Below are 16,557 nucleotides of genomic sequence, written 5' to 3'. Positions count from 1 at the left end.
TCTTGCGCGTGGTCTTGTTTATGAACATTAGTGAACAGACATTGGAGGTGTGCAGTTTTGATAACATTGTGACAGAAAAGAGAGCCAAGGAAGTTCAAAAGATTATTGACAGCCATTATCATCAGCTTTGTTACAAATCTTCCGCCTTTATTCAGTGTTTGAAAAAGTATCGTGCTTGCGACATCATTCAAGTATTCAGAAGCGCTCAAGTCCGAGTTGGTTGGAGCACAAGACATGATAAACTTTGGTTATGTGGCGCTGACAAACAAAGTGTGGAATACGCTGAGAAGGCTCTTTCTAGCTGGATTATTGAGGCTTACTATCCGATAGAAGCTTATTCACTTCCAGAAGAATGCGTGTTTGGTTCAACATTTCAACTTCGGTTAAATAATTTTTTGAAAAATTTCAAAGCGATGTATCCTCAATCGGCGGTATGTTTCGATACTAAAACGCTTCAAATGAGAATTGCTAGCACGGAAGAACAGGTAATCAATAAAGTGCTACAGAGTTTACCAAAGCTTTTCTCTGATTGGACATTTGAAAAATATTTTAAACTTGCCAACAAAGAACACATGGCCTTGATCATCAAAAATATCAATGAGATTGAATCGCAGTGCAAGCGAGATAATGGTGACGATATTATACTGGAAATAGATGCAGCCAACGAAGAAATAAAAGTAACCACTAAAGTCTCTCGGGAGATGTTAGCAGCCGTTGAGAAGTGGATGCAGACTCTAATAAAACAATTTCATCAATCTCGACTGGAAGTAGACCAAAAGGCTCTTGTGAAATGGCTGCTCAGTTCTGAAGGAAAAGAACGAATGAACATACATGCAGACATCCATGGTGCTGTGCTTTCTGTTTCACCAAAAATGGACAATAGAACTTCAGATGTACACAAAAGGAGAAGAGATACCAAGGTAATTGTAATGAGCTAATATTATTTTGTTTGTGACAAAAAATTTGTTTTGTAACGAAAAAACACTTTGGTTGATTATACCAATGCCATTAAAAAGTTGTACACTTACACAAACGTCAACGAGAATTCCTGATAACTAATAATTTGTAGTATTTTGCAAACTCGTATCATAAGAAACCTTGATCTTTTACGTCGGCAGGTTTATATTTTACAAAAAGCTTAGCAGCTTTTTGTTCTGGATTTTGATAAACCAATTAAAAAATACTACTATAACAAATTCAACCAGGTGTTTAGAAAAATGCTTAGTTCTTGTATAGATGAGATATAACATTGTTGAATTTTAGTTTGGCCTTTTTAAAAACAAAGATGCAGAAATATAAACTATTTTCAATTTTTTGTAATGTAATTTTTCTCTGAAATGTGTTAATACTTTTTAACCAAACTGCTTATGATTTGATTATGAACTCGTCTTCTTGAGTTTACCAGAATTGAAATTGTTTCTACCCGATGTTTTCGGCACAGATTTGATGTAATTTGATTAGGAGATGTTATCTACTAGTTTGAATCTGTTTCAGCAAATTTTTCAGCGCCACCTCCTTTCAAAGAGTTGATAGGCTTCAATATTGGCTGTATATTGGCTATTGTGATTTTTACAGAACGAAGACCGGAAAAACAAAATGGAAGCTGAAACCAAGTCTCTTGCTGCCTTACCCTCACAACTGACCTTAGGCTTTACATGCATGACGCAATGTGATGCCAATACTGCTTCATCAGCCATGAATGAGGAACTGCAGGCAATGCTTGCTGTAGAAACTTGGACTAACTCGCCCCTAAGAGAACAGATTCAGCACATGCATCTCAAACAGGTATGCGTAATGAACCTTGAAGCTTAATCGTACACAAAGTTTGCACGGCTTTGCTATTTACTTGGTTGCTAGGGCGTATCAAGTTGCTTCATGGCTCAAACCGTGTGTAAATCCATTTAATTCATGATCAATTTTATCAATGGTTTATGATCAATTTTTTACAACTATCATTAATAAATATTATTCAACCTTGTTCAAAGGTGAAAAATTTGTCTAAAGTTGCACAAAATAATATTTATTATTAACCTGTTTTTCGTATAAAAAAATACATTTAAGTTCTCTTCGTTTGATGCATGTCATAAAATTTGTTTACGAGGTGAAAATTAGCAATCGCTGTGTGGGAAAGTTTTTTAGGTTCCAGTCTTTCATGATTGGTTGTTTGTGGGTTTGACAACTCCAAAAATGGTCCTCAGCTCGGCTACAATGAACTACCTTCATCACATTTTAATGCTTTATTGTACACATAATAATTGGTATAATTGTTATTTGAGTTTAGGTTTATATTTTGCTGCAGTAATACTATTTCATTATACTTATTGCCCTTGTTGATTTTTCTCAGCTCTTTGTATTGTAGTATATTAGTAAGATCTCTATTCCTTTCAATAATATCGTCGCAGATCCCCATTATTATTATTAAAAAGGAACATATTTTACTTTTTCAGCCAGTTTGTTTTCAGTTATTTTCATCAGTTTCCGCGTCCTTCTGTCCAGTTGCTGTAACTCAGCCTTTGTCCACTGAATAATCCCTGCTCCGTACCCGTATACTGTATCCGTATACCGTATCTCCGTATCATTGTTATTATTATTATTATTCTTATTATTAAAAAAGAACATCGTACTTTTTCAGCCAGTTTGTTTTCAGTAGCTGTAAAGCGTTCTTCACTAAGTTTTCTAGCTTAAAATTTGTTGAATGTCTTTTCTGGCAAAACAATTCAAACTATCAGCCATGCACCAGTCGAGTAAAAAGCAAATAAACAGGGTAAAGCTTGCAGCCAAACATTTTTGTTTCATGTGTTTTGGCTAGCCTCAACTAAAGTTTAATTTTTTTGGAGCAATTCTAAATCTGCTTTTTTCATAAACGAATTTAATCACGATTGAGAATGAAACAAAGAAAGTTGTATGACAAAAAAACAGAAGTGAGGTGGAATTACATTAACTGTTCGAGTTCAACGTGACTGTATGGTCTCTCTTCACAAACGTGACTGTATGGTCTCTCTTCACAAACTTGACTGTATGGTCTCTCTTCACAAACTTGACTGTATGGTCTCTCTTCACAAACTTGACTGTATGGTCTCTTTTCACAAACTTGACTGTATGGTCTCTTTTCACAAACTCGACTGTATGGTCTCTCTTCACAAACTTGACTGTATGGTCTCTCTTCACAAACTTGACTGTATGGTCTCTCTTCACAAACTTGACTGTATGGTCTCTTTTCACAAACTTGACTGTATGGTCTCTCTTCACAAACTTGACTGTATGGTCTCTCTTCACAAACTTGACTGTATGGTCTCTCTTCACAAACTTGACTGTATGGTCTCTCTTCACAAACTTGACTGTATGGTCTCTCTTCACAAACTTGACTGTATGGTCTCTCTTCACAAACTTGAGTTACTTAAGTTTTAATCCCTATAAAACATCTTTTTGAATTTTTGGAAAATTGAAAAATCGGATTTAGCTGTTTGTTGTATACTAACAATGATTTGCTAGACAAGCAACCTGAAATTGTTTCCTGGGTAATCAAAAACACCAATCTATTTGAGTGGTCTTAGAGTGGGGCCTGCTGTCAAGACTGGAGTTTCTGCTAGACCACCTTTTTTCTTTTAAATTTCAATAATTGTTTATCCATGTGATTCACACCCTGCTCAATACCTACCAGCTGGGCTCTGCACCTCGATTAGCCAAGCTATTGTGCACATAGAGCCTTCATCAATGCTTTTGTACAGTGTATTTCTCAGAATTTGCCTTATTTGTTGAAAATATAACTCTAAATTTTATGAACTTTTTCTTCATACAATTCACGGTTTTAAATTTTTTTGCAATGGTATTTAATTATCAACTTTGAAAAACTTCTGTTGAACTCGCTCAAAAATTCCCGATTTAGGTCATTTTAGGCTCTTTTTTTGGCATGTAACGAAGAAAATCATTTTGTTGATGATAAGCAATGCCAATAGAAAGTTAAACTACAGTTCTAATTAGTTAGCAAAAAGCAAAATAAGCTATACAGCAGTTAATGCATGACTTTTCTGTTGTTTCCATATGAACAGATAAAAGAAAACCTTTGCAAAGAGGTCGAGGTTGAGATCCTAATAACCAATGACGATATAAAAGTTGAGGGTTTGAAGAGAGATGTAAAAGCAGTCAAATCCTCTATTGACTCAATACTTGCTAAACTTGCTTCTGGTAAGTGTTTTAAGATGCTCTATTAAAAAGATTATAATCATTAGAAGTAGATGATTTGGTTATCTATTCTGTTATACATGTATGTGGGTGTTTTGATCTCACGCGACTTAATGTTTTTCATTCTATTCTAACTTTTTGAAGAAGTTTTTTTAAATTTGTGCTCAATTAAATGGATATCAACTATTACAGGTGAGGCATGGCTAGGTACAAATATTGTATATGTTAGAGTTGTGTTCTCATGTGATTAAATTCTTTCTGCTAAAATTTATGAAACTATATCCGGCTTGTTAGATTTTTTTGGTCTGTTAGGTTTTATGAAAGTTGCTTCTCTGAAGTTTGATTAATGTGGCTTTCAATTACCTGCATATTAAGCATTCCAGATTAATGCTCGTCTTGTTTCTGTTTTGCTATGTCTGAGGTGTGGCTTATTTGCTTTAATTTTTCACTTGTCAATTTCGAGAACTATGGTAGCTTATTATATATATATATATGTATATATGTATATGTAAATATATATGTATATGTATATATATATTGTTTAGTCTCCTTTTAGGTTTTTTGTTGGCTGCCAAATTCAACAGCTGTATTTAAAGCAACTTTAGTTCATCACAGAGTACATCTATTAAAGCTTATGGCCATTATTTTTGGCAAGAATTACCTTTTTCAAAAGAGTAAAAGAAATAACCATATAAAATGTATGTGATGTGATTATATTTGTACAGATTGCTATTTTAAACTACTAACATTACATCTTGAGGATTAAGCCCACATAATTATTTGAAAACAATTTTAAAGCTGTTTAGTTTACATGTTTGAAATCGGAACAAAATTTTGATTAATTTAATATATAATTTATGGCTATTGACTAAATACACAATGTGTCAATTTTTATGAGAATTTGAGTTTTCCACAACAAAAGTTTTCAGTTTATTTTTTACACTACTCTAATAACAAACATTTTTGTCCGAAACAAAATACTTCCAGTTTGCTTTTTGCCAAAAGAAATGAACAAACTTCGAGCATTTTTGACTTCAATGTCAGTCAGTTGTACCTTTCAATAACTTTCAAGTCATGGAATTTTTTCGCAACTTGAAATGTTAATACATTTAGAACATTTGGATGTGAGTATTATTATTCAGAGCACCATGTCAAAAGTGTATTTCAAATTTCCTTAATAACGAAATCCTTAACTTGAGCAATTCATTAACAAAATTATTCAAACCCAAGTATGAGTCAGAAAAGGAGATATAGCAGGTAATACAGTAATAATATTAATAATTACAATAATAGTATTACAGATCATCATGCGAATGTTATAGTTTGATGTTATGGATGCAAATCTTACCTTCATGCTACAGGGTTAATTTTTCGAATACAACAGCTTTAGTAATTTTAAAAGCTGTGCTTTCTGTAGTATAACTGTGTAGCCTTGATTGGTAACCACAATCTACGTACTCGCTACAGACAAGCCAGTTGCCATTGCCGCAGCCATGGGCGGTGCAGATCCTAGCGAGGCAGTGCTTAAAACAACCTTGGTGAGCGCCAAGAATAACGCTATAGAGTACAAGGTGGTAGAGCAGATGTTTATGGAGAGCTGTGGTGGGGCTCATGCCAACATTCTAAAGGTTTGTTATAGTACCCTTTTTATTAGTGATTTGCTATGTATGAGAAGATAAACCTCGCTGACCTGATTAGGCTATAGAAATATTTTGATTACCGTTAATAATTCGTTTCCATGACTGCGCATAGCAGGTTTGACTGTAATGCTATACAGTAATGTAAATTTAATCATTAGGGTTCCTCTCTAGCATTCTGGGAATTTTCATATAATTTTACTAGTTTTTGTTTCAAAATATAAAAGATTTGAGTTCACTCCACGCTCAACCAGTGGGCCAAATTTTCCAGACAAGCAGCATGAAATCGGCTGGTTTGAACATCGCTTAAAAGCTAAGAGTATTAGGAAAACATTGTCTCACATAGGAATTAAACTAGGATATTCCGTTTTGCCGGCAGGTGCTCATTGTGGACATATTTAGATGCATACTTCATTAAGTAATGTTTATAGACCCGTTTATTACACATGATATCTCTCACGGCACATGGTACTGGCAGCGTACTGTAGATTAGAGCTATGATATCGTAACTAAAAATGTTTATGCAGTGGTTGTTCGACACTCAAGCCAAAGGTTTTAAGACGCCACAAATTGACATCAAAATATTACGGTCATTCAGCGATTGTTTTATTTGTGTTAGCCATTTGTAAGCTGCACGCTCACTGGCTGATACGAGCATATCACACAGAGATACACTTGTCATTCTTATTGGTTACTAGAAACCTGGCTGTTCGGGGTACTGTGAGAAATCATAAGCACTGCAAAAATTTACAGAGAATAAGTATATGAGCAGTTATTCTAAACATGTGGAAAGTGAATTATTAGTGCAGATGATAGCGTGTTGAATGGTAAAACTGAATGTCATGGTTCAAATCCTGTAGACTGCTTTTGTTTCAAACCCAACTGCGAATTTGGATATTTGAACAAACAGCCATGGCTTTCATTTTAGTAAAGATCTGTGCACACCAACTTCTACAATATAGAAAATAAAACGCTACTTGATCTGCTAGGGTTGGTTGCCGCTACCCACCATTTGTTCATTAATTTAACAAGTTCAAGGAGCATTTCAGTAAAATTAATTTTAATAGAGTGAGAGCAAGTTTTGAAAACTTGTCATAAGTCAGTATTTTAACAAAAGTTGAAGCAAAATAACAGACACATACGATGACAAAGTGAGATTTACTAATCTTTCATTACTAAGTTGTCATAATATTTTTTGCATTATATATCATGTGAAAGCGTTTATCTTTAAAATCCTTCATGGACATAGGAAACAGGATGTGTTAGTAAAAAGCAAACTGAAGTAAGCATCTAATAGGTTGAGGAATAAAAATCCTGTTTGTCGAAGTTTACGTATATGTGAGATATTCCATAATCAAGGTCATAGAGTTATCTCCCCCTAGAGTGATAACAGTGCCTTCAACAACACGAGCGTTTCCGGTGCCAACAAGGAGCGTTTAGACTCATTCTCATGGCTGATATTATTAATCTAGTCACTCACTACGATTGATTAGCTCAAAGGGGCGTGACCTAAACACTCCTTGTTGGCACCGGAAACGCTCGTGTTGTTATCACTCTAGGAGAAAACTCTATACTAAAGGTACACAGCTTACTCTAAAAATAAAAAGTTAATAGCTACAAAAAACTTCTAGCTGATTTTGTGATGGAAACAAAAAGTCCAAACCATCTTTAAAGTAATAAGACGGTGCCTATCCCAAGCCCCAGTTGCAGGTTTGAGAACAAATATTGCATTGTAGGGGATTTGAACTCGTAACATTCAGCATAGTTGGCCACCGCTGTAACAACTGAACCAATCGACTGCTGAATGGCCTTGCAGATTAGTTGTACAAAATTATTACATTTTTCAACTTCTCATGACCCATTAGTTGTACAAAATTATTACATTTGTCAACTTCTCATGACCCAACTAGACTGCTATGGCACTAGTTCATGGTAAAATCAATGAAATAGTGTCAGTTTGTGGTATCCTCCACTGTTTTACTAAACATGGAGGTCTAAAGTTGCACCAATTAAAAGATTTATGGCCAAGTGCCAGATTTAAAAATACCAAATGGTGCACATCCTGTAGATATCAGTGAGTTGTAGAACATTGCTGTTTCTTCCAAAAAGCTCAACTTTTCAGATCAATTTGTCTTAGTTTTTTTTGCTGCAGCAAAGTAACATCATTATCTAGGCCAATTTGTCATGATTAATTACGAATGAAGACGGTCAAGTGGGTATTAAAAAAGACTGTCTTACAACACAAAGAGCGAAGGTGTGTACCACCTTTTCAACATCATTTGAGTCAGTAGTGATTCCTTCATTTTGACACAGGAATCCAAAAAAAATTGGTCACTTGACACCTTCAGTTTCGAGCACTATGCTTACACATCCTTGATGTCTGTGCGGGTTACCATGTTGGCTAATCGCATTTCCATCTAAACCCTGCCACTCTGGTAACATCTGATAATGATGAAACAATGCAGTCAATGTATGTTGCATCATGAAAGTTCTCAGATGGTAATCATTTTTCCCCGCTTAGAAAATTGTTCTTTCTCAGAAACCATCAATAAGTAGAGACCCACAAAACTAATTTGATTCTTATCTGATTCATGTCCATATCGTGAGCCTTCATACAGTATGGATCATTAAGGGTTTATGCAATGGAAATGATAGTCATCAAAAATAACTAAAAAAAACTATAACCAACGTTATCTGGTTTGAGCTGTAATGAAGCGTGGAAATTGAATTTATAATGTGAATGAAAATCAGGTGACTACAAGTAATTATTTTCTCACAAGATGCAAGCCGCTGACTTTGTCTGTTTATAGAGATCGAGCAGAATCGAGCAATTATTCTGATAACGAATTGTTTTGGGTGATCAAATCAATTTGCTGATTGCAACATCATCTGGAATGTTTGGCAGTAAAATGGTTTCTTTCTTAGCTGAGGTTAATTTTATGAGCTAAAAATAACATTGCGGTGTGCTGCATCATTACCTCATGTGCCGGCCTGAGATGGACACCAGTTTTTGTGCTGGTTAGGTGGCAGGTGTCACCTCTTGGTAATTATGACACTTTGAAGAATGTTGAATAATCCAAACGAAAATTCTCATGACATGCCAGAATATGCAGAATAACATGAAGAATTTGTAAAACATTTTCTTATAAAACTGCTGAAATTACATAACTTATGTTATAACGCTGTTGTGCACTGACCGTGTCGCTGGCACGTATGATGGTCGTAACAGCCCTCTGCGCTATTATTCCAAAATGTGGCTAGATGGACGACTAGCACATGTGATAGCCAGGTAGTCAATTCAGGTGTTGTGGGTTCGAATCCCAAACAGTTCAATCTTTTTTCAGCATCCAACCACCGCGTCAGACAGACAAACACAGCTCTTACCATAGTAAAGATGAAACTAGTGATCAAAATAACATAATGAAAGATAAAGGCTTGAACAATATTCAATGATCCTGATGTTTATTGAAGTTACTTCCCTGTTGCTGTACGCTATATTACGAGTGTTTTGCGACATCGTTTCCTGTTGAAGTCTGGAATATCTAAACATTGTTGATATTTTGTTATTTAACAAGATTCTACAAGCTTTGTAGCTTTTAGCTTTACTACAAACTAACTATTAAATGTTTTTCTTGTTGCATACAGCTTGAATTTTAGTTAAGACTAACTTCAGGGCATTTACTACAAATTCAAGTGCAGACAAATTTTTTTGCTTCGTTTGAATTCAGAGTTGACCTCTGCTGACAAATTAGCACTTTAAAGTTTAAAGGATTCGAAGTCGCACTTTATCGATTGTCCAAAATTAGCAATATACTCTTCACAACAGAATTTGTTAACGTAAGCTTGCTTTCGGGTCAGCAACTTTTCAATTCACGCGTCGTACACTTGTTGCACTTATTCAGCCTTTGTACCTGATCAGAGTTCTCTTTAAAAATAATATTAATATCCTTCTAAAATATAAAACAGGAACCGAGTTAACTGCTTGCTATACAATTATTACTTCAAAGGTCACATGAACGACCATCGCTTTTAGTAAATAAAGTTTTTCAATACTGGAAGAGTCAAGCTTAGGAGGTCAGCATCTGCGCAGTGTGAATCAGTACAATCAGTAGGTTAATTTATTTAATGAATAAGGTAATAATATAAGTAAAAAGGTAATTATTTCGCCATTGGCCTATGAGTGAGCTATCGTTGGCAAGTAGTAGTACTATACTATAGTAATATAGTAGTACTATACACGCATGGTAGTGTAATGAACTGTTCAGATGTTTTCCTCCATTGGGAAGAGCTTTACTGGGTATTGTTGAATCAAATCTATCCTCTGTGAGATTTTCTGTGAAGTTGAATAATAGTCTCACCGCAAATGCCTCTGCATAAATTTTGCGAAATGAAATCAAATCGGTTTTGATTTTACCGTTTCTATGATTCAGAGTAGAAAAAACTCCAAATCCATTCGAAGTATGAAAGCCCAGTAAATGGCAGCCTTGAGCCCTTTTTCTCTTAGTAACAGATATGAGCATATGTAAATATTTTATTGGCACTAAAAATCGCCAACCATCTGATGTTTTTTGTTAACATGCCCAAAGTAAAAAAATCATAAAAATCAGAAATCAGTAATACTTTAGTTAAACAAATGTTTTAAAAGTTGGTGATCTACAAAATATTCTGGAAAGATCGGGATAGTGAACTAAAGGTTGTAGTTACAGAAAGTTCATAATCTGAAACATGCAATGGTGGATGTAGTGTGTCGGTTTAAAGGAATAGAAAACTACGTTTGTCATGTGTGGAAGGATGAATATAAATATTCTTGGCAGTATTACACAGATTTTGAAACCTGTAACAAATACAGAAATAAGCAAGTTTGGCATAGGGTAAATGTTCAAAGATTTTAGTGACTGGTTAAAGTGTGGATGGCGTACTGATGGATGTTTTTAGATTATGAAGATTTCCAATGCGTACCTCGAGGAGGAAAACAGCCGGTATAAAAGTCAAGTGATGGCAGATCTTGGAATTCATTCTAATGATATGCATGTAGAGCGGCTTCTTTGGCATGGAACACGGGCTACAAAGCTACTATCTAGCCTAAAATTTGTGGATGGAAACTTTGGTACGTATTTGGAAATGTCGATCTATCAGTCGAGTGAGATAGAATAGTATGTCACAATTATCGATAGGCGCTAGTATCACGGGTATTGTGTTCATGCATGCACCCCTTGTGGCATTAGACAGATTTATTTGAGCTGTTGTACAACCTCATTAAATAGAAGCTAGCAATACATCTCTTACATCTCTTTGACATGAAAATTGTGTTTTCAACAACCCAAAAGGTCAATTGAATTTTTCCATTAAATTAATCTCTATACTAAAGAAAGAACCAAGAGTTCACAAATTCAAAACATTTGTACAGCCTTGTCAAAAATTCGATAGGCTTTCCTCGGTGTAATGGTTACAGCTGGTATGCAACTTTTATAACTTTCACCAAGTTTTGCTCAATTTGAATTTTTTTCATTTTCAACTGATGAGATATCTAAAATTGAAAACAAAAATTCATCAAACTTTGTCAGTTCGGTCGTAACGGTTTTCCTTTAACAAAAAACTTTTGCTTTAAGGTAGGGCCACACGAGACAAAATTCTCACGAAATCGACGAAATTGGACGAAACGATTCGTACGAATTGACATTTGGACGAATTCGTCCATCGTTGGTTGCGCACGATGAACGAATCCTGAATTGGATGAAACGTCAGAAACTCCTACGAATCGTTGTTTGATTGATCAGTTGAAAAGGTTAGTTGAATGTTGAAGGTCGTTTTCTTTTGCGCATGTTTGTACTGAAGCAAATGATTGAAACGGAATCGGCTTCAATTTATCACCGCGTTCTGATTGGCTAGTTGAAAGTTAGTTTCGTACGAATCCGTGGTGGGGAAACTCCGTGTGGCAGGTCAGAAATTTCGTACGAATGGAATTTCCCAGATTAGTTGAAATTACACGATACGTGTGGCCTTACCTTTACTCCTGATGAGCAGAACTACGCTATTGCACAAAACAGCTATATAGATTGAATGGTAGTCAATTTAGCATGAGTTGACTCCACTTGATGTGCATTTAATGAACCGGAAAATCACCCAAATTATGTCAGTATATCACATGCATACTAATATACAGAAAAAGTATTTGTGTGACATACATTGTTAAAATTCATTGAAGTGAATTTGTTCATCACAGGACAGCTAGTTTGTTCTGTGATGAACATTTTAGATCATTACAAACATGATGAGCACGATGAAAGTTCATTTAAAAATGATGAACACTTAGTAATTTTATAGATGCCTAGATTTAGCTTGCATAAGGCTTGTATTACTATTTGTCACTAGTGACAGTATTTTGGTGATATAACATTAATATCGTATATAAAGAGTGATATGTATGCACTATCACAAGAGTTCAGTTTTGTTCCTGCCCAGACATGCGCAGCTAGTGCTCTATAAATAGCTTAGGATGAGTCATCCCCCTATATTTTGGCTTACCAGCTGATTTGCTGACCTTGTTCAGTGTTGAGTTGGCTAGTGTTGACTCTGGTTCAGTTGCTAATAAAGCTGTCTAATTGTAATGTTACATTTGCTTATTGCTTCTTGCTACAAGATGTAACAAAGTTTTCATTTTATGAAGTTGGACTAGCAAATACCTTTCTACCAGTTATTTTTAAACAGTATTCCAATTTTAAAAACAAATTCAGTTTTTCAATTTAACTACTTGTGCTATAGTTTGTAATTCGTGCTGATATTTTTGTAAGAATGATGAATGTATTCGTAACTTCTTATTAGCATTAGTTTGTAAATCATCAACCAAAATTATGTTTGTTGTCTTTGTCGTTACATACCAAAAACACAAATTAGATGACAGAAATCGGGACTTATTGGGTGAGCTGAACAAGTGTTTCTAAAGTTTGGTAATCTAATAGTATTGATTTACTAACAGTATTTAACGGGAGTAGTAGTATAAGGTATGACATGAATGAAAAATGAGCCGTTTTTATTCAAAGGGATTTTTTTGGCTGGCGTAGCCGATCCGTAGCTATTTATAGTGGAACAGATTGTTGGCAAGCAATTGGAAGTACTCTTGATTCATTGAGCTGATATAACTTGCTTTGACTATCCAACCATATCTGAAGTTAATGGAGTCTCTAGTGGTCTGCTTTTAACTGAAGCGGCAGTATGTAGGTAATGTGAATTGGGTAAAATAGACCCAATGACTTTTTGCTTTGATCAAAGTTTGGAGATCTCATGCTTCAAAATGTCCTTCACCTGAGTTTTCAGATTTGGGGCTTGCATTACAAACGGCGAGTCTGAAAACTATAGTCACGTTAGTCTTATGGTATCATAAAGAAAAACTATATGCAGTCATATGTTGACATAAAATTGTCCCAACATACATAAAATTTGAGGTAATATGAGAAACTACGAACAAACTTTTGTCTTCAGATTTGAGATATGAGCATACGCGACAGTTATTGATGCGGCCAAATTTTCGTGAGGCGGCTTACTAGAATGGCGTCACTCAGTCATTTTTGTCGGACCAGATTTCTTCACTTGGTATGATATTGTTACGATATAGCCTCTTGACCAGCCTTCAACTAATCAAAGTTTCCTTTATTTAATTAGTTAGCAACAAAATGGTTCTTGCAGCTATATATTTTCTGGCCAATGTCTTAAAAACTATTTAAAAAACTAACTAATACTCCAATATATTATGACACTCAAATTATTGCTAAAACACAAACAATATGATGCAATTTCATCACGTTTTTAGTCAAAGGATTTTTCCTGAGTTGCTACAACAAAGAATTGTTGCTAGCAACATCTGACCAAGTGTAACAAGTTCAAAAAGTTTTACAGCCATTGCTCAACGTTAAAACTGAAGCGTTGTCAAATACTAACAGTTACATTGGAAAGAATATCACAAGTTATACAGGCTAGTAGCCTATCAGTTCGATGCATTGTGAAATATTATCGGCTGTGATAACCATTCGCGCAGTTATTCTGAGATTTCAGTGAGAAGTTGATTAGTGTAAGTGTTGAAGTTTTGGTCTACTACGCTGAAAGTGGAAAGTTTGAATGAATCCTGTGCGATGCAGTATTTTGCTCCAAACTCTAACTGTTGCTTCATACGGATTGGCATGACTCTTACTATAGTAAACATTTCAGTAATGAACCGAGAAACGAAACTGACTTGAATACAGCTTTCTTCAAAAGTAACACGTGAGATTAATGATGATGTCAGCAATTCTGCAGATTTAATTTAGTAAACAAGGCTCCGTTTAACGGAAGCCTTAACAAATATGGGTGGCAAATCCTTAGCTTAAACCAATCACGTGGAACAAAGCCTAAGTATAAGGAAGTGAGATGGCAGAATTTTTTATTTAGCAGGAGATTAAAGGATTGTGCAGGTGTCTACTCAAGTCCTATGCCGCCAGCAAAAGAGAAAACAGTCTGACATTCCATGAAATCTATTTTAAGGTCTACTCACCTGACAATTTAGTGTCTAAAGGAATTAATAAAATACTTCTGTAGTTTTTAGGTCTCCATGAAAATCATTTCTACTTTTAGGTCTATTTGCAGGTTTTTGCCTTGTGCTGCTGTGGCAACGCTTGGGAATATCAATTACAAAATATTTTTTACAAAATTCATTCTTACAAACTTGCTAACAACTGTTTACTAAGTTTGTTAAAATATCGATCAACTGACCATGCGATATGCCTATATTGAGAAGTTTGTCTGTTGTCACTGAATGCTAACGGATCGGCTGACAACAAGGCTGTTTAATGGGCTCTTTGCCAAAAGTCGTATCATAATCATATCATTAATCATTTATACTTTAAAATGTTTTAATTCTCTAATCATGAAAAATTTTAGCATCCTTTGCAATGCCAAAATCAATTTTTTTTAAATCTTAACACTTTTCTACATTTTTTCAAATAGGGATTAAGCTATGAATGATGACGAAACGGCAATTTTTTATAACTTGTTTTAATATGAACTATAGCTCGCAGAACATAACAACGTTTGTAGTTTGAAAATTCTTCATGTGTAAACAGCATTAAAGGTAGTAAAAAACTAAGCATTCTCTTCGTACACACTGATGGCAAATTAGAATGGTGGTTTTAAGCAAGCTGGTTTTTGGTACAGCCTAAGTAAACATCACAAAAGCCACATATAAATTGTCAAGGTGTCACCATTAAATATTCTTTACCGTTCAGGAAAAGAATACTCAAATGGCAATGGAGTGTATTTCTCGAATTCCTCCCTGGAAGCGCTAATCTACAGCAGCAAAGCATCAGCCTGGGAAGGCTTTATCTTTTTGGCTAAAGTTGTCACGGGACGATGCACCACTGCCCTAGAAGGAGACTCTCTACCTAAAGGCTTCCATTGCAAAGTCGATAATCTGAGTGACCCAACTGGGTACACGGTATATGACCTCTCCGCTGCCTATCCCGAATACTTAATCAACTGCTGCTGGAGAGGTCATATATAATATTTGTTGAAGTTCCTACCAATAACTTCTTGTTTTGGTTGTACCAACAGCCTCAAGTTTCGTTTTTGTTGATTGTTTTGTACTATAAGTTAAATACTGTCAATGCTACTGTATTTTCTTTGTGTAATGTAACAGTTGTTTTAACTAAACACAGGATCAGCAATGTGAAGTTTGTGACCAATTTATGTTGAGCCATTGTTTATATCGACTTGTTTTGAAAATTCAATACATTGTTACTGTATGCTTATAAATAGCTAAATTAAATATCTATAATTCCGTGCAAACTGAGATGGTTGGCATTGAAAGTTACTGATAAAATATTAGCCAGTGAATGAGATTTGGATAAAAATGAAGTCATTAGAAATTAAACGGCAATAATTCACTGCTTACTAGCATCTGAAAAGTACATAAGAGCCAAAATGTATGTGTTACAAAGAAAATATGGTTGTATAATCTGAGAAGATAGTTGTATAACTTAAAAACACGTTGTATAATCTGAACGTAGGTTGTATAACTGAATACCTGACATAAATTTTAAGCATCAACTAAATGATAAATGTCAGATGACCCCAAGAGTGCACTCAGATGCTGATAAGATCAGGGCTGATTAACTTTACCAACAATTATGCAGTGGGAGAGTATAAACGAGATCTGATACGCTTTGTGGCCAACTGCATAATGAGGTTCTTGTTTAAATTTTAAAAAGACGGCATCAGAAATAAAAAATTGGAGATCTGTGTAATAAAATTAAGAAACTTTAAAAACTAGTTCAAGCATTCTTAAATAGCAATTGGTTGAATTTACCCTAGGAATTTTGTGTTAATGCCGTTTCAGATATCCACCATGTTATAAAGCTAATTGGGGGCTAGGTGAGAATATATTTACTGTGATGATCAGTATTTGTATAGCAATATATTTCAAAGCAATCCATACCAGAAAAAAGTTAGGAGGCATTTGAAGTTGGCCTGTTGAAGTAAAATGCATGCTGTAAATCAGTTGAAACTTTACAAGACTGTTGTTTGTATTGTGGGAGAGTTAAAATTCAAATTGAGGTAGCCTTAGTGTCAGTGCTTAGGCTACACTGCTGGTTACATTGAAAGTGTTTTCTGGTTACCGAAGGCTGACCATATGTCTAGAGTGCATGTCTAAGGGCTATGGCGTATGTCTACGGTGTATGTCTATCGTGTACATATGTGGTGTATGCCTAGT

At 35.0% G+C, this 16,557-nt stretch overlaps 1 protein-coding gene across 1 annotated transcript; it reads left to right on the top strand.

The window, feature by feature from the left end:
- Positions 1-341: 341 nt before the first annotated feature.
- Positions 342-15,439, top strand: LOC137396900 (uncharacterized). The gene is made up of 6 exons (XM_068083200.1): positions 342-920; positions 1,576-1,785; positions 4,050-4,185; positions 5,650-5,810; positions 10,755-10,926; positions 15,074-15,439. Exons 1-6 carry the CDS (start codon positions 414-416, stop codon positions 15,346-15,348), a joined length of 1,461 nt encoding a protein of 486 aa, XP_067939301.1. The 5' UTR covers positions 342-413; the 3' UTR covers positions 15,349-15,439.
- Positions 15,440-16,557: the final 1,118 nt, after the last annotated feature.

The sequence above is a fragment of the Watersipora subatra genome, chromosome 5, assembly GCF_963576615.1.
Source record: "Watersipora subatra chromosome 5, tzWatSuba1.1, whole genome shotgun sequence".
In the NCBI taxonomy this organism is placed as follows: Eukaryota; Metazoa; Bryozoa; class Gymnolaemata; order Cheilostomatida; family Watersiporidae; genus Watersipora; species Watersipora subatra.
This window is presented reverse-complemented; position numbering and strand designations above follow the sequence as displayed.